Below are 19,971 nucleotides of genomic sequence, written 5' to 3' on the forward strand. Positions count from 1 at the left end.
GAGTTGCGCCATTGGGATTGTTGTGTTTTATGTGCAGTTAATGAGTTGGCGGTGGGTGGTGATAACTAGCTACCTTCCCTCTAGTCTTACACTGCTAAATTAAGGACGGCTAACGCAGACAGCTCTCGAGTAGCTTTGCTCAAAATTTAAAACAAAACAAACCAAAACTGCTCAGTGTGTTAGTATATAAAAGAGTCTTTCAGATTTCAAAAGTTCAGTTAAACAATAAATAAATAAATGTTTTCACCATTGTTACATAAAGTAAAATTCATGCATTCAGACGCGTTACTGGCATTTTAAAATATGTAAGTTATTATAACTACGATACTGACGAAGACATTTGGTTGTAATGAAACACAACTTTGTATCACTACAAAATAGAAAATGACTCAAAGAAAAACAATGAAAATTTACGAAAGAGAAACAAACAAACTAGAAAAAGACTTCACATGCCCTGTTTTAAACTACCATTATTATGTCTTTCAAAACCTCGGCTCGGCATGGCCAGATGGTTTGGCGGCTTGACTCATGATCTGAGGGTCGAGGATTCGAATTCTCGTCATACTAAACATGCTCGCCCTTTCAGCTGAGAGGGCGTTATAATGTGACGATCAATTCCACTATTCGTTGGTAAAAAGAGTAGCCCAAGAGTTGGCGGTGGGTGGTGATGACTAGCTGCCTTCCCTCTAGTCTTACACTGCTAAATTAGGGAAGGACAGTGCAGATAACCCTCGTGTAGCTTTGTACGAAATTCAATAACAAACAGGATAGTCCTTCTAAGTCCCAGGCTACAGCGGTATGTCTACGGACTCACAACGCTAAAATCCGAGTTTAGATACCGGTGGTGGGCAGAGCACAAATAGCCCATTGTGTAGCTTTGCACTTAATTCCAATTATTCAGTCAACCGAGTCCCAGTTTAATAATTCCAGTATGAAAACTTTGAAAATCTAACTATGGACGCGTGTTCTGAACGATCCTTATAAATGGGTAAACATAACGGCACAGGTACTCTTGAGAATTAATATACACATATATACAAGGTCTTCTGTGCCCGGCAGTTGGTCAGTATCATGTTTCTGGACTTATAACACATAAATCCAACGAATAGTGGAATTGACCGAACATTATAACGCCCCCACGGCTGAAAGGACGATCATATTTGGTGTGACGGATATCCGAACCCGCGACCCTCGGATTACGAGTCGAGCGCCATAATCACCTGGCCATGCCGGTAATATTGAGCAGTAACAACGCCTGCAACTTTGTTGCACTTGACGTTTCAAGCATTCATCAATGAAAGTGGTATGATTCATCATTATTACGTCATGATAACCATCTGTGTGGGGATTTTACGACATGTTTTCTTAATTCGGTTTGTTATTTTTTTAAAAGGTTTCAGAGATTGCTGAGAGATTGAGAAACAAAATCTTCACGATAGAAAAATTAATAAACAAGTGAATTCTGACTAGTTTCTTGCACAATTCATCTATAAAAGTCGTTGAAAGTTATTAGTTACCAGGAACTAAAACAGGTTATTTATCATAGTTACAACTGCAACATGTGTTTCCTCACAAGGAAGTAATTATCTCAGAGTTTTTGTTTGAAAGAAACTTCTTGGTGTAAACAACTTCTGAACGAAATAATTATATCGTAGCTTATTAACTACAAATCTGGCCCGGCATGGACAAGTGATTGAGACACTCGACTCGTAATTTGAGGGTCGCGGGCTCGAATCCCCGTCACACCAAACATGATCGCCCTCCCAACCGTGAGGACTTTATAATGTGACGCTCAATCCCACTATTCGTTAGTAAAAGAGTAGCGCAAGAATTGGCGGTGGGTGGTGATGACTGGCTGCCTTCCATCTAGTCTTACACTACTAGATTAGGGACGGCTAGCGCAGATAGCCTTTGCATGTTTGGTGTTACGGGGATTCGAACCCGCGACTCTCGGGTTACGAGTCGAGTGCCTCAACCACTTGGCCATGCTGGGCCTCTACCTGGGTCATGAGTCAATCGACGTGTTAAAATATTTTGTCCTTGAAGATTTATTTAAAAGGTGTTCTGTAAACTACTATACTAATATGTATTTAGTAGTCCGTAGTTTCATATGGTGGCGTGAAATACCACAGCTTTATATATTTCGTCACATTTTACGAACAGGTAATATAATTTGCGAAAACGAAAGTCTTTCCGTTCGTTGTGTATTAAAATATTTGAAGGCGGGGTGATTACTCACATTGACGAGAATGGTTCTTAGTGCATAAAAAACTGTTAGATAAGACATATCGTTTTTGTGCAATAAGATAAAATGCGGATTGAGTGCAATACCAAAATTATATATTTTGTTGAATTTCGACACCTTATACTCGCTATATAGAAGCACATGTGCAGGAGGTTCGATGTGATAAAATAAATTGTGCTTATATAGCGGGCCCAGCATGGCCAAGCGTGTTAAGGCGTGCGACTCGTAATCTGAGGGTCGTGGGTTCGCATCCCCATCGCGTCAAACATGCTCGCCCTTTCAGCCGTGAGGACGTTATAATGTGATGGTCAATCCCACTATTCGTTGGTAAAAGAGTAGCCCAAGAGTCGGCGGCGGGTGGTGATGACTAGCTGCCTTCCCTCTAGTCTTATACTGCTAAATTAGGGACGGCTAGCACAGATAGCCCTCGAGTAGCTTTGTGCGAAATTCAAAAACAAACGAGCAAACAAAAAATGCTTCTCCGTATTTATTTTAAACAATTTTAAGGGGGGACTAACTTTTGGTCTCACAAATTAGAACCACCTTTCAAACATTCTGCGTAAGGACTTGATGAATAAAATATTTATATATAAATAATCAACATAAAATTGTTGTTGAAGAAGGTCTTTATCGAAATTAATATTATTCTAGTTGAGCTCAGTTTTGTATTTCAAGAAGTAACGAAGGCTGGACGTGACCTAAATATTAACTTGTACTATAAATAGGAAGATTTATGGTTCACATCCTGTTTCCTCCAAGTCGCTCTCTTCACTTTGGGGTTGGGGTGCATTATCTAATAAAGTATAAAGAATAAATTTACAGGTGACTAGTAATATAAGTAAAGATATATCATTAAAGTCACTTTAGGTAATTATACAGTTAGATATTGGTCAATGTCAAGTCAGACAAAGGAGTGGCGTATGGAATGGATGAATAACATATCTTTATCCTGGAAGACAGATGTTTATCTGGTTTATTTGTTGACCAAAACCTGTATATGGAAATGCAGTGAGGAATGTGTGTGTGTTTTTCTTGTAGCAAAGCTACATCGGGCTATTTACTGACTCCATCGAAGAGAATCGAACTCCTGATTTTAGCGTTTTAATTTGCCTACATACACGTTACCAGTGTGGGACTCTTCTAATTTATCTGATGGGTAATTTCCTCTGACAAGTTGACAGTTTGATATTTACAAATAACAAAACTGAAACATGCATGAATTATAAATACTGGATTACCAAGGTTATCTTTCATACAAGTCTGGTACATTACAATTAGTGTCCAATTCTTGTATACTTTCGACTCAGTCATACTATCTTACTGACTTTTGTTCATTAGTCACATGACCAATACTTGAGAAACAGTCCGTTCTGTATCATGTAGTGAAAACAGGATCCAGTATATTTCATTTGATATATAACAAACAGAACACTGACTGTGGCTTCAGTACGATACAAAGGATAAAGCAAGTGTTAAGTACTTTCTTACGTCATTCCGTCGTTGGAAAAATAAGCACCATAAATATTAAAATGAACGTTTTTCAATGTTGTGATACATTTCTGTATTAAGAAATCTCACGACAATAAGTATGGTCTACAAGAAAAAAAAAGCATGTCTATCATTTACATGAAATATGTTTATATAAAACATCCCTATAAATTCACATAAAAACATCCACCGACATGACTAAGCTTTTTATCGTTTTCACATAACTACACAGAAAACTAATGCACATTCATAAAATAATCTTTATTTAATGAAACACGAGAAAAATTACTTTTTAAGTTACTATTTTCTGTTTTCGATTTACAACTCACATACACAGTGAAAACTGCCTTTGGTTACAAATATAACTCACCAAGAACTATATTAAGTTCTCCAAAGTGGGATTATTTAGGCACAATATAGTTTTAGTTTTTACGTTGTAAATGCCAACGATTTGTTTTGTTTGTTTTTTTTGGAATTTCGCACAAAGCTACTCGAGGGCTATCTGTGCTAGCCGTCCCTAATTTAGCAGTGTAAGACTAGAGGGAAGGCAGCTAGTCATCACCACCCACCGCCAACTCTTGGGCTACTCTTTTACCAACGAAAAGTGGGATTGACCGTCACATTATAACGCCCCCACGGCTGGGAGGGCGAGCATGTTTGGCGCGACTCGGGCGCGAACCCGCGACACTCAGATTACGAAGCGCACGCCTTAACGCGCTATGCCATGCCAGGCCCAAATGCCAACAAAGTCATTATAAGATTTACGAAAATTTAGTAATCTTTACTGTAGTAAGAGAAGTAAGTTGAAGTCACAACATGTTATCACACAGTTCTTTTAAATTTAGTTACCAATGTTATTATATTAAAGAATAAACAGTGTCTATCAGAGATGACAGAATCTTATCCATTTTAAAAGCAGTTTCGTGATCATCGATAAAAAAAGAATCTTTTGAACATAAATAGGTATACATATTGTCACTGTAGTGTTGTTTCTGTCGGTGAATGACAAATTTAGGGACCCAGTATTTTACAACAACCTCGCGGTTTTATGCACAAACAATTCAGTCAAAATTGCTAACAAACACCGAGATAATCGAAGTTTGTCCTTGTACAAACCTACAAAAACTTATTTGCAATCTACTAAACTTACGAAACTTTTTTTTTAGTTACGAGAACGTCGAAACGTATAATTCTGTTACTGATACAGGACCACAACTTACGCACAGTACCCGAGTTCGAAGGTCGACTGGAAATGTCACAGTTACAGTTAAATACCTGAATAAATGATGTAACCTTGACGACTGATACGTTTTCAGCCGACATCAGGTATCAAAACCCGATTCTCTGTGCTATAAGCCTCCAGACTTATCACCGAGACTTTGTTACTTAGAGTCAATTGATTTAATTTTTCTATCGAAGAACAGGAAGTAAGAATGTATGAATAGGCTGTGAAGGCTACAGCGCTGTTTAGAATGTAAGGAATGGTGGCTGTACTTATCATATACCATTAGAGAAAATAAGTGCAACCTGCTATTGGAGTTTCTACACAGCCGTCGATTCTCAGATTGCAACTCGAGTTCCTTTACCACCTGGCCGGCAAGGGAAGAGAAGACAAGAAGAAATGGAAATAAAAAACATTTTAACTAACAATAGTTGGAAAAGCAATTGAACTTGTGAAATTGTTATGTATGTTAGTACCTATTCTGTGAGATAAGGGTTGTTGTTGTTGTTTTGAATTAAGCACAAAGCTACACAATGGGCTATCTGTGCTCTGCCCACCACGGGTTGTAAGTTGTAAGACCGCCGAGCCACTGGGGGGCGTGAGATAAGGGAAAGCAGCTATATAAAATAAATAAAATTATGTGAAATGCGTAAAAGAATTACGGTAAAATATGCGAGTAATGAGCAAAGTGCGAAACAAGGTTTCCCCGCTAGTACAACAGTTACTCTACGGATTTACAACGCTACAATCAGGGGTTCGATTCCCCTCGGTTGGCTCAGCAGATAACCCGATGTGGCTTTGCTATAAGAAACACACACATACACACGCAAAACAAGAATAGTTAAAAAAGGAGAAAATGAGATAGGAAAATATGATTTAATTTGTTTAGAAATTCGCGCAAGGCTACACGAAGGCTATCTCAGTTAGCCATCCCTAACTTAGCGGTAACAGACTACTGGGAAGATAGCTAGTCATTACCACCCATCGCCCACTCTTGGGCTACTCTTTTACTAACGAATAATGGGATTGACCGTTTCATTATAACGCCCTCACAGCTGAAAGGGCGAGCATGTTTAGTGCGACGAAAATATGAACCCACGACCCTCTGGTTACGAGTCAAACGACCTAACCACCTGTAGATGCGATCACGATTACTTTTTGGCATTTCTTGTTGAGGCAAATCCATCTATCAAAGCCAAAGATGCTGTACCAGCACTCATAAATAAGGTTATTGCTGACAAGAACAGTAGTAGTCACCTTTCGCCAGACAATAAAATGAATAGAAAGATCTTCAACCTCAAAAAGGTTGCATAATTTGATTTGAGAATCAAAAAAGAAGTTATGAATTAATTTATGTGATCGTTGCTGGTAAGATGTTGCGATTACTTCGAAGCACTACTTCTCTTTGACTGCCCATAACTCTCAACTGAAATATGTACCATATAAACTGATTGCATATTTGAATACAGCGGATTTCGAAGTACTCAACAGTGTATGCGGCACTTTCAAGAAACAAGTAATTATTTTTTTTTCCTTACTCATGGCCAAGTGGGTTAAGGCGTTCGACTCGTAATCTGAGAGTCGCGGGTTCGAATCCCGGTCGCACCAAACATGCTCACCCTTTCAGCCGTGGGAGCGTTATAATGTGACGGTCAATCCCACTATTCAATGGTAAAAGAATAGCCCAAGAGTTGGCGGTGGGTGGTGATGACTATCTGCCTTCCCTTTAGTTCTACACTGCTAAACTGGGGACGGCTAGCGCAGATAGCCCTCGTGTAGCTTTGTGCGAAATTCAAAACAAACAAAACAATCCTTACCCTCCGCCCTAAAGAACAACAAACAGTTTTGATAGCCAGAGCACAGGCAACTCATCGTGTAGCTTTGTGCTTAATAAACATAAAATTAATCGAAATATTTTTTTTACCCTGAAATTTACGGATAAAAGCATTGAAGAAATTGAAAAGTCCATGAAGTATCATATTTACATGTATACGTTCGGAAGTAGTAAACATTGTGGTTTAGATTAGCTTTTACTAGATGGGGCTATGTTGGGTTTATTTCGTTTCACTGAAAAAATGTTGAAGTTTGTTGATTCAAGTTGTGTCAAAAGCGGTACGATAACGTGAAATGTGTGCTCGTTGATGTTATTTATTTCATATGATCACCTAAGTATATACTTTATTCTTTAATATACCAATATTAATTATTGTAATTTAGATACTAATGGTAATTGTGTAATATTATTAGTATTACTAATGCATATTACAATACGTGTAATTATTACTACGACTACCATTACTACAAGTTATTAAGTTAGCGATTAACTGAACCCGCTTATTTGGGGTTGTTATTTTCTGCATAATTTGAACCTGTTATTTGGGGTTGTTATTTTCTGCATAATTTGAACCTGTTATTTGGGGTATTAATTTCCTCTATCATTTGAACATTTTAATACTTCTCACTGTTAGCTAAACTAAACGTAAATCTTGTGTAATTGCATTACTAGTAGTACTTCCTGTAGTAGAAGCTGATTCAGGCATTCACATCTTGAGTAACTTGTTAAGTTTATGGATTGTATTTGTATTGTTTGGTCAAGGCTGCATTTTTTATGACATGGTGGAAGAACTAGTTTTAGTAATAGTAATGCAAAAGTAACATGAAATGGCTCAAACACATTATTTTATGCATTTCTGTATCATCCTAGATGGCTATCAAACAATGAATCATGGAAATTACAACTTTTAGAGAATTACCATCACCACCCACTCTATCAATGTGATGTTTGTGTTGTCACATTTCATCCCTTAATGTTAACCTCATTCATTAATGATAAATCTTGTCCCATGGCATCAACATTGGCTATCTGATATTAAGGGGAAAAATGTATTGTTTTTGTAAAACTTAAAAAAGTAAAACTTAATTATCTAATGATCACTTTTTGTCCAAAATCTTCCTTCACATGAACTCATGCAAGTATATATGTAATAGTGGTTACCAATAAATCTAGAAAAAAAATAAATTTTTTCTCATTGTTCCAGGGACCATTTGGTATACAACACCATTCTAAATCACTAAGAATCATATGTTTTTTACTACTTTGCCCCATACAGTTCAAATCAGTATGTCTAACATGAAAGGCTCACAAGTTGTTACATCTGTATCCTTATTAGTGAAAATCATGTTAAACAAGTTATATTAAGCCTTGGAACTCAAAATGGTTCTTGTTGTCAAATCTTCAAAGCTAATGAAGGTTGAAAGATTCTCATTAATTCATACTTCTTCATTTCGACTTGAGCTGTGAACTTGTACATTTTGGTTTTTTGATCCTAACATTAGAATTATACCAGTAAAGCTCATCTTTAAAACTTAAAATTTTGTCAGTCTCTTTACTGATTACTGTCTTGTTAATTTGTTTGTTTTTAATTTCCAGTCTTCTTGACCATTTTGTAAGTTTAGTATATACAGTTTGTAATTACTTTATTCAGTGCTTCCCTTTATATTTTGCTTCCTACTTTTGGTAAGTAAATGAAGCCTTCATACAGTATATAATTCACCCTCATCCTGAAATCTGTCCCACCTGTTGCTCTAAATATGTTCTTTATAACCTTCCATTTAAAATTTTCTTGCTAGTCAATAACATTCTGACGTGCAATCCATAGGAGCATTTCTGAATGGACCACTTGATCATTTCTGTCTCAGAACCTTTGAAGAAATTTTTTGCATTTCTTTAAGAGACCTTCTGAAGTTCAATTCCAAACATCATTCTTTCCAATGTATATCACAGAAAGAAAATGCTTCTTGTTTCCACTAAAACTGTCAACATGTACAATGTCCTGTACTATAGCATCATACTAACAAGTTCTAGACTCTGTTCTTCCAATTACAAACAACACCAACAGTGTTTTTAATAAGAAAGTTCTCTCCATTGTGTCTACCTTTAGCTCATTTCTTTCCTCATTACAAGGAGCCAATGGCTTGAAACAGTTAGAATTTGGTACCCCAGTGTTTATTTAAAGTGACTTTATTCCTAAATTTTCACTTCTCTGCTCCATTGTAAACACACCTTTCTTTAGCTCCTTCTCCAAAGCACCCTTTATCATAACTGTCTCTTTCATTTCTTGCTTCCTTGATCACTAGTTCTAATCTACAGTTTTCCCAATCTAATAGCACATGCACATGTGCATGAATATATTTTTAAAAGCATGATTAAAAAAACATTGTTGTTTTATTTGCCAGTTATGTTGGTGACTAAAGTTATGATACTAATTTTAGTATTGAAATTATTGTTAACTTCTGTTTAAAGCAGGTTACCAATGTAGATCAAAATTAAAGGTTTACTGACTAATTATTAATGAACATAGCTGAATTAATGTTCCCTTGTCACATAAAATGATAAGAATATTTAGTAACTTGGGTACTGTCACTGTTCATGATATTTTTGGCTATACAGTAAATGTTTGTTTTTGAATTTTGCGCAAAGCTACAAGAGGGCTATTTGCACTAGCTTTCCCTAATTTAGCAGTGAAAGACAAGAGGGAAGGCATCTAGTCATCACCACCCACTGCTAACTCTTGGGCTACTTTTTTACCAATGAATAGTGGGATTATAACGCTCCCATGGCTGAAAGAGTGAGCATGTTTGATGTGACCGGGATTTAAACCCGTGACCCTCAGATTATGAGACAAATGCCTTTATCCACTTGGCCTTGCTGGGCCATACAGTAAATGTATCCTCATAAAACAGTCATTTGTAGATGTACAGTTCACACAGAGCTGGGGTACATTGTTTATCAGACTTAATATATTCACAACTTGCTTGTCAAAACTAACTTTCATATGAATAGCACATGTGTACAATATGGCTAAGCTCATAATATTCTCTGTCTGAAATTTTCAGTTTCCAACTATATCCAGTAATAGGAATGGGGTTTCTCTTTAGATGAAAATATGAAGAAGTAATTCAGAGAAAGAAAAAAACAAAACAGACCACAAAATGTTGTCCACTGGGAGTAATTAAATAACACTTGTACCTGAAAGTTGTTACTTCGTTGCCATGATAGTAATATCCTTATATAAACAGTAATGAAACATTAAATATGAGCTAAGGTCAGTAAATACTATTTTTAAATGGAAAAAAACATTTGAAATTATATCCTCGAAAATTCCAATAATGTATAAGGTCATCCCTTAAGTAATGTCTGATTTTAAGTTCAGAAAAAGAGAAAGGATTTCAAATGCTTTTAATATTATTTAATCAATAATGTACATTTGATTATTAGTAATTACTTCCTGCCCAAATTTCAAAAGCTTCTGAATGGCACTTCTGTAAAATTTTTGGGGTTCAGATGAAAAGAATGTAGAGAGGGTAGTTTTGACATCTTCATGTGTTCCAAGTTCTTTTACATCAAGATAGTTTTGTAAACATTGGAATAGATGATAATCGGATAAGGCAAGGTCTGGAGAATAAGGAGGATGTGGAAGTTTCTCCCAGTCTAGCTCTTCAGTCTTAACAAATACTATCCTTGCTGTATGGAGCCATGCATTATTATGGTGTAACACAATACCTATATGATTGATCAAAGCAGGCCTCTTTTCTTTCAGTGCAACATTCAAGTGCTCTAAATACTGACAATAGAAGTCTGATGTAATCATGACATTAAGTGGCAGCAACTCAAAGTGGATCACACCAACAATATCCCACTAAATGCTTAACAAGACTTTCCTAGGATTGAGGTACATTTTGGGCTGTACTATAGCCAGTTTACCTGCACTGAGCCATTGTCTGCGACACTTAACATTTTTATAATATATCCATTTTTCATCTCCATTCACTAACCTGTCTTAGAAAGGTGAGTTACATTCACGAGAGTGCAGAAAAGTGCACATGCCAACTCTTGCTTTAAGGTTGGCTTCTGTCAATTCATGAGGGACCCATTTTCGAGGTTTTGACACTTTTCCAACCTGTTACAGATGACTGTGAACTGTTGAATGGGTTGTATTAAGTTTCTATGCTAGTTATGCAACTGTTACAGCACAATCTTCATCAAGTGCAGCCAACAGCAAGTCATCATTAAAATCCACAAGACGATCTGAATGTGGCACATCACTTAAGCTGTAGTCACCTGATCTGAACTTCTGAAACCACCTTCGATATTCTCTTTCATTCAGAGACTCCACACTATAAACACCTTGAATGTTTCATGTAGTTTCTGTTGCACTGTTGCCTTTTTTAAACTCATAAAGCATTATATGTTTAATGTGCTTCTTAGACACATCCATCTTCAAGGATTTATTTGATTAATGATCTGAAAGAAAGTGGAGTTGGGTTAGTTTCTTTTATTTGTCTGAACATTTTTATACATGTTCTACTACATATTTCTGTCATTAAAGCCTTCTACAAAGACAGAAATGATGATTCACTTTCTGTATTAAATTTTTAGACATTACTTATGGGATGACCTGGTACATGTCATTAAAGTGACTAGGATGCTGTTACTTAATTGTACAAATAGGTTTAGGTACAAATTAGGTTGTTTATGTATTGTACCTTTCATTAATGAAAGTGATTTTAAGAGTTACTGAATTGAAATTATTTTAAATTGTAGTTTGTTATATACATTTAACATCAGGATTTATTTACATTGTCAGTTTAGGTTTTGTATTCAGTTTTTATTTGAATTTCCTAAGCTGGCTGAATCTATGAACTATTATTGGGTTTATTAACTGAAAGTGTCATCGGTAGCTAGGATATCCAGCTAATGAAGTAATGCATTTTAATCTTTATAAGTACAAGTGTAGGAAACTAAATTTATTTTAACTTTTTTTTTTTACAGCTTTGTATGTAAAAGCTTCTGTTGTGTTAATATTTAACATTTTTTCTGTTTATTGTTAAGTATTTTAATTTTTTAAATAAATCATGTTTGTTAAAATTTGATTTTGGGTTCTAGTTCTGTAACTGAAAATACAAGTTTAAAAACAAAGCTACAATATCAGATATGGTAGTGTATTTTATCTTAAAATGAGCAGGATATACACTATTGTAATTATTAATATTCCAGTTACTTAACATAATGTTAAAGTAAGTGACTTGGACTTAATTGTTTGTTACTGTTTTAAAAACATTAAAAACAGTAAACTAAAAGAATATAGTTATTGCACAACCTTATTGTGAACTTTATATTTGAGATATCACATTAGTATAAATCCAAAGTTGAATAAAATCTTACATTATTGTTTGGAAGAAGTTTAAAACTGAAAACTTGATTGGTATGTTGGCCTAAAGCAATAAATTTAACCTCAGAATGTCTACATTTTCTATAGTGGTTCTTGAAAGCAGTTTCTACAAATGTATTATATTTCAGGTTAAAGTATTGAAGCAGTCTGGTCTACCACTTTAGGTAGTCAAGGATGTCCCTCAAACAAGTCATAAAGTCAAAGTTTCGTTCCGAGAAACCCGATGTTGAAAAGGAACCAGACACTTCTCCAGGAGCTTCAGGAGGATTTCTCTATCGAAACTTTCACGAGGATGAAATATGTTTGCATGAGGAAGTTCTTGGTCAAGAAGAGGTCAGTTTTTGTTCCCAGTAGGTTTCTTACTGTTTACTTAGTGTCTAAATACTAGTTCTGTTTAAAATTTAATAGCAATTAATAACAGTGACTTCTCTTCAGGTATATATTATACCTGTCAGAAAATTTTGTTTGGTAATGACAAATAGAAATATTTATATTTAAGTGAGCAACCTAGTGTCATTCTTTTTTGTATGAATATACATGACTGTTGAATGTGGCTTAGTGACATAAAAGAGCATGAAATAAGTTAAAGTTTCACAGACATTAAAATCAGTACAATGTTAAACTGGAATAGTGTTTGTAGTTAGGGATAATGCTTCTGAGTTAAAATATATTTTTATTGTGTTTGTATAACACTTTCACTCTTGTGTTGCTCCTACATGTGAGTGATGTAGTTTTATGGTAATATACTGAGCCACTCACGTACGAGTGATGCACAGTATGTTGTTAAACTGACGTGACACAAGTGTGATTCACAATACTTTAAATTTGTAATGGGCTATTTGAGTCTGGTTCATAAGATTTATCACTAAGCTTCAGTTATGGTTTAAAATAATGTTTTGCCAGGAAAACACACATTTGTATACACATTTATTGTATCATAATACCAAAAGTGAATAATAATATCACAAAACAAACATTTGAATTGTAAATTCGTGTTGAAAAATAATGTTTTTTTATTTTTTATTTAGGCTATTTATTACAAAAATATACCTCATAAGAACAAAAATGATGTGAGTGACATGGTCCTGGAAGTAAATGGACTTTCATGGCACTCATTTTTTAAATTAACAAAAACCATATTTATACCCAATAACCACAAACCTGGCAGAAAGTTATTATTCAGTATCAAAAATGAAATTAGACTGAAGCAAAATTCCATAATTATGTCCTTGGTAGTGAGCGTGTTAAATGCTAACTTAGTGTTGATATCTAATTAATTTACACAAGATTTTCACATTCTTTTAAAATCCACAATCTGACAATTTAAATTTGGTTTATTCATACTTTTTGGATTAAGAACTGTAAAACTACATTTTTAAAATGAAATTATAATTTGATGTGCTAAAATTTGTGTAAGAAATAATTTAAATTCAGTTGAAGTCACCAAGTTTAATATTTGACACCAATTTATTCATATCAGGGTTAAACAAAAATTTGAATGGTCATAAAATTGTGCAGATTTATATTCCTATTATATGACTTGACTCTTTTTTTCAGTATTTGAAAGATAAATGATGATTTAAAAAACTAGACAACCAGAATGTCTATTTTTTATTTTGTTTATGGGCATGCACCATGTAGATACACTAGTGTTGAATATAACTGTTAAAAGACAACTGCATAATTAAAATTAAGTGTGAATATTTACATTTAAAAGTTATCCTTCATATATATGTATATATTTAGTATTATTTAATATGTAGATCCCATTATTATTAAAGAAATGCTTTTTTATCCTAACACTTACCACACTTTAGCTTTATTCTGATGAAACTTTCTCTTCTCTTACATCTAAACATTTGTGTGAATCTCACTTCACTTACTACACCCTTTATACTCCCACATTATTGGCTAAAGCAAGTTAAATTTTGTGATTCTCTCCACCTACATCAAGGCATCTCTATCCCAGATTTGTAAATAAGCTCTCCTTTGTTGTTTTCTGTTGACTTTTCTTAATGGCAGAACATTATAATGATAGTTTTATATGCATGCTGTGGGTTTCTCTTTAATGTTGATGGCTGCAATTACAGTCATGTGAAAAAATTAGGACACCCTATGAAAGCCTGTGTATTTTTGTAAAAATTGTGGATAAATGGATATTTAATTTTCTTTGGGTCTGGAATTTGTTGTCTATTTTCTTCACTTTACAAAATGACAGAAGTGAAATTTTTCAGTGATTTCAATAGTATTCTGTGTTTATTTCTCTTCTTTTTCATGGACTCTCATTATTTTCATTTGGATCCCACACAGTAGTGAGTATTACTTGGTCAGGAATGCTTCCTTTCAAACCTGTTCTAACTATTAGTTGACTGGTGAATTATTTCTTTGTAGCAGTGAGTTCTACTGGGATGGGGTGTTCTATAAGACCACTTGATGTGCTTTGTGGATGGTAAAAAATTGTAACACAAAGTCAACCATCCTACTGGACTGCCACTTGTGGACAATCTTGAGTAAAGCATAAGGGAATTTTGCCCATTCACACTGATCCCTAGATTGATTAAGTTTAGGTTTGTTTGTCTTTAGTATAATGAATGTGGCTCACCTATTCCATTGTCTTCAGATCATTGTTTTTTAGGATTTCCCAATTCAAGTATCTCCCCATTTGTGCTGGTGGACCATGGGAGTCTTTATCACTCCTAGTTTCCAGTCAGTGGAGAGGTGAGCAATGATGCTTGAATTAATTGTTCCACTCAAGGAGAAAGAGGGCAAAGCTAAGATTTCTCCTACCAATAATCTTGGATGATTTTTTCAGATGTGCAGTTGGAGCAGGACAGCCTATATGGGACTCTTAATTCTGGTTTAGAAATGACTCTTTGATATCTGGTTGATTTGAGTATGCCCTTTTATTTATTTTTTGGTCATCCTCTTTATTTTGATGATCATGGAAAAGGGTTCTCAATTCCTTGTAATTTTACACTTGGAGGATCACTTCTTGAACCATTAGCTGGATGCCTTGCTTCTTATGTTGGGGAATTAGGATTTTGATTTGTAATCCCACATTGGGTAATCTCTGTTTTTTTCTGGTTGAGTGAGGAACGACAAGCTCTGTAATTCCAAGCTAATTTTGTAATATTTTGTGCTTCTTTAGTTTCGAACAAGGCTTTTGTCTACTTTCGTGTTGCTTAGCTTCTCTTTGTAATTCCAGTGGCTTGATATGCAACATTCTGTAACTTTTATATTGGGTTTCAGTAATACTGCATTACTAAACAAGACCAAATACAGATAAGTCCTCATATCCTAGCCACTATGTCTTTGGTTTGTATTTGGGTCTATAGCCATAGAGTTCCAATAATGAGGTGTGGAAACTCTTCTACCTGGTTAGGGCCTGGACAAATTGATCTTATTATAATAATGCTAGGATTGTGCCTTTATGGTTTGTCCCCCTTGGTGTGGATTCCTGTTTGTGGTGAGGGGACTTCCCAGGGAAGGTTCTGTTCTTTCAGTTTACCTCCTCTGGGATCTAAATATCCACCCACGTGTTTGCCGTGCGTGGTGACCCGTGAAGGGGAGGAGAGGATTCTGGTGGTTGAGGGGTCCAACCCTAACACACCACTTTGGCCTTGAATTCCTGTAGACGGGCGGCCTTTGGGTGGCTCCCCTTGGGTCAATCGGCTGTTCCATTTGGGCTAGAGTTAACCAAGTACCAGTGTTGGAAGTTCTCAACGGGTGTTGTGGATATTGTGTCTGATGCTGGTGTTTGGGTACAGTGCTCACAAAACCCTGACGTTGATGCAATGTCCTTGCATGACATTGTGGTGCATCCCCTCATAGGGCTCCATGGTGGGTGGGGTCAGTGGGTACTGAAATTTTCCTTTTTTCCTATGGATCCTCCAACAAAAAATTTAAATAAAATAGTGAAAAAACAGTCAATAAGTAAACGACCACGTCTTGAAGACTTTGAGCAGCAGTCTTCAACATCTGTAACACCTGTACCCCATTTTCTTATATTACATTCTCTTTCAGAAAAACCTTTAGGGCAAATGTCCCCCTTTTTTATTCAGAAGGGACTAGAGGGACTTGCTGGCTCTCCAAAGTCAGTAAAAAAGCTTCGATCTAGAGACATATTGGTTGAAACATCCACATCCCAACACAGTGAACTCCTCTTGAATTCAAAGCTAATTGGGGATGTACTTATTGAGGTTACCCCTCATGCTACCTTGAATTCATCACAAGGTGTTATTGATGAGAGGGACTTGAAGAACGTCCCCGAGTCAGAGATTCTTGCTGGTCTCTCCACTCAAGGAGTTTCTGCAGTGAGGCGCATCTCCACTCGCAAAGAAGGAATTACACTGCCGACAAATATCCTTGTTTTGACATTTACATCACCACGTGCATCTGCCACTATCAAGGCAGGTTATCTAATTTGCAGGGTAGGGCCATACATTCCAAACCCTCTTCGATCCAATGTCAGAGGTTCGGCCACTCAAAGACGTCCTGTCATGGTTCCCTAACATGTGCTCGTTGTGGTGGCAAGGACCATGATGCCTATGAGTGTCACATGGACCCACTTTGTGTCAGTTGCAATGATTTCCACCCTTCCTATTTTCGTTCTTGCCCAAAATAGGAAAAAGAGGTGCAGCATTTGAAAACGATCCATAACATTTGTTATCCTGAGGCTCGGAAATTGCTGTCTGCCACTCCATCTCGGACATATGCTGCTGCACTTTGTTCCACAACTACAGTGGGAGTGCAGACAGATGTCTCTGTACTTCCCAGGCAGACTGGTCCACTTTCACTGCTCTCGCAGAACTTGATCCTGCCATCGTGAATCAGCCATCAATAGACGACTGTGTGGCAGCGGTAACTGACTGTATTATACAAGCAGCTGCTCAGTGTATTCCTAAAACCTCAACACGTTTTCCACGATATCCTCGTCCGTGGTGGAATCCTGCTTGCCACTTGGCACGGAAGGCTCAAAAATGGGCCTGGGATACTTTCCATAGATATCCCACACTTTCAAACTGCATTGCTTTCAAACGGGCCTGTGCACATGCTAGGTGGGTAAGACGTCAAAGCCAGAAGGAATCTTGGATTAAGTTCACAACTAGCATATTTTCTACCACCAGTTCCAAGGTCATATGGGACAGAATTCGAAAGGTTAATGGACACTACAATTCTATCCCCCTCTCGATCTTACTCTCTGATGGTCAGGAGGCGACTGATGTTCGGAACATCACTAACACTCTAGGTGAAAGCTTTTGCCGGGTATCTAGCACTTCTGCTTGTTCCTCCACCTTCCTGGCCATCAAGACTCGGGCAGAGCGATCACCTCTTTCCTTTCGAACTGACTGTTTCTTTGACTATAATTGTTCCTTTACATTGGTGGAACTGAAAATGGCCCTTCATCGGTCTGGCAGTACATCTATTGGACCTGACGATGTACACTATGACTTGCTGAGCTATCTCTCTCCTGCTTCTCTTGATATTCTTCTACTTGTTTTAACCAGATCTGGCAGGAGAATGTTTTTCCTGATGCCTGGCACCAGGCTATTATCTTACCCTTCTCTAAACCTGGTATAAGATCCCAAGATTCCTTCACACTACCGTCCAATTGCTTTGACGAGCTGTCTTTGTAAGACCTTAGAGAGGATGGTTAATGCTCGTCTAATTGGGTTCCTTGAATCAAACAACCTCCTCTTACCCACCCAGTGTTGGTTCCGATGACAGCATTCCACCACGGACCACCTAATTAGACTTGAAACGTCAGTCAGAGAAGCCTTTCTCAAATTCCAACATCTTGTTTCAATATTCTTTGACATTGAGAAGGCTTATGACACAACATGGAGGTATGGCATTTTGCGAGACCTCCATATATGTGGGTTACGTGGCCATTTACCTATGTTTATTAAAAAATTTTTAATGGACAGGAGATTCCAAGTTCGTGTCGGTTCGACACTTTCCCGTTCTTTTGTACAGGAACATGGGGTCCCTCAGGCCTGCGTTTTGAGTGTCACACTTTTCAGTATAAAGATAAATGCCATCACTGAACAACTCCCTCTCACTCTTGCAAACGGGCTCTATGTTGACGACTTTCACATCTCGTGTCAATCGTCGAACATGAGATATATTGAGCAGCAACTACAAACTGCCCTCAATCGTGTACTGAAGTGGACTATGGCAAACTGCTTTAATTTTTCTCTCTCTAAAACCGTTTTCATGCACTTTTTCATACCAATGGGGCATCCACCTTGATCCTGAACTCCGTATCAGTCAAGTTTCGCTGCCAGTGGTCCCTGAGACCAAGTTCTTGGGGCTTATCTTTGACCATAAGCTGACCTTTATACCACACTTAAAGCAGCTACGGGTCAAATGCACAAGAGCGCTGAACATCCTCCATGTCCTCTCTACTGCCAGTTGGGGAGCGGAACTATTTTCTATGTTAAAGATATATCGTGCTCTTATTCGTTCAAAACTCGACTATGGATCAATGGTCTATGGCTCTGCCACTCATCATCATGGACTTCGACTCTGCACTGGGGCTTTCTGCACCTCCCCAATTCAGAGCTTATATGTGGAATCTCGTGAACCTTCTCTGCACCTTCGCCATTTGCAACTGTCTTTACTGTATTCTTCGAAACTTCGCTCCTTACCAAAGCATCCCACTTGGAGATGTGTTTTCCTTCCTCAGTGGGTCATACGTTTTCAGAACAGATGATCTGCTATTGCTCCTTTTGGCCTTCGAATCCAGGCGCAATTGGATGAATTGGGTCTGTCCTTGGAAAACATTGCAGAATCCACTGGTCAGCCCATCCCTCCATGGCTTATTACAACCCCCAAATGTGACCTTTCTTTAAGTCATCTGAAAAAGGCAGATACTCCCGATTGGAAGTACCGTCTTTTATTTACTGAACATCTTTCAAAGCCCCTTTCTATTCCAATTTATATGGATGGTTCAAAATCAGGTGACTGTGGGCTCTGCAATGGTTTGTTGCGTTTGGTGGTTGCACGCAGAATCCCCTCTACAGCTTCTGTGTTCACTGCTGAACTGTACGCCATATCTCTTGCCCTGGATCATATTGAAGCTGAGCAGTACTCCAACTGCACTATTTATACTGATGACTCCCTTAGTTCTATGCTGGCCTTGGAATCACTTCACGTTGGCTCACACCCTGTTCTCGCTGATATTTAAAACCGACTGGCCAATTTCTCTTTAACATCTACTTCTATCCAGTTTTTCTGGATACCAGGCCACGTTGGTATTCGTGGGAATGTGCTTGCAGACATGGCAGCTAAATCTATCTGCTCTGGCACTATCACCACTATGCCTATTCTGTACATGGACTATGGTCCTGTATTCAAGGCTCGGCTCCATGCCAGCTGGCAGTCCACTTTGAGTGAGCAATGTGATAACAAACTTTTTCAAATAAAACCCTATATTGGGCTTTGGTCGTCTAGCTTTAGTAAGGTTCGGAATGAGGAAGTTGTTCTAACTAGACTACGCATTGGTCACAGTTTTTTAACTCATCGTTTTCTTTTATCTGAAACTGATGCACCAGTGTGTAGTTTGTGTAACATTGAAATCACTGTAAGCTACATTTTACTTTCCTGCCATCATTATGACTCTCAACGATGGCACTATTTTAAACATGTTCTGTACCAGGGTTTGTCTGTGACATTGGACAATGTTATTGGTGATGGTGACACTGTCCACCTTGATAAAGTTTTTAGTTTTTTAATGTTCATTAATCTTTTTAACCTCATTTAAATGTTTCTTATTTCTTCAT

At 37.1% G+C, this 19,971-nt stretch overlaps 1 protein-coding gene across 5 annotated transcripts in view; it reads left to right on the forward strand.

Annotated features, from left to right (window-relative positions):
* Positions 1 to 6,934: 6,934 nt before the first annotated feature.
* Positions 6,935 to 19,971, forward strand: part of LOC143241042 (GRAM domain-containing protein 4-like) — a 60,368-nt gene continuing 47,331 nt past the window's right edge. The window contains exons 1-2 of one of the 5 annotated variants that reach the window (XM_076484500.1): positions 6,935 to 7,067; positions 12,316 to 12,520. In XM_076484500.1, coding sequence (XP_076340615.1) covers positions 12,362 to 12,520 — 159 coding nt within the window. In that variant the 5' untranslated portion in view covers positions 6,935 to 7,067; positions 12,316 to 12,361. Of the gene's footprint in view, positions 7,125 to 9,923; positions 10,061 to 12,315; positions 12,521 to 19,971 lie in introns of those variants that run through there. The other 4 variants (XM_076484499.1, XM_076484503.1, XM_076484502.1 and 1 more) reach the window with 4 other exon arrangements.

Source organism: Tachypleus tridentatus, chromosome 13 (genome assembly GCF_004210375.1).
Source record: "Tachypleus tridentatus isolate NWPU-2018 chromosome 13, ASM421037v1, whole genome shotgun sequence".
Classification (NCBI taxonomy): domain Eukaryota; kingdom Metazoa; phylum Arthropoda; class Merostomata; order Xiphosura; family Limulidae; genus Tachypleus; species Tachypleus tridentatus.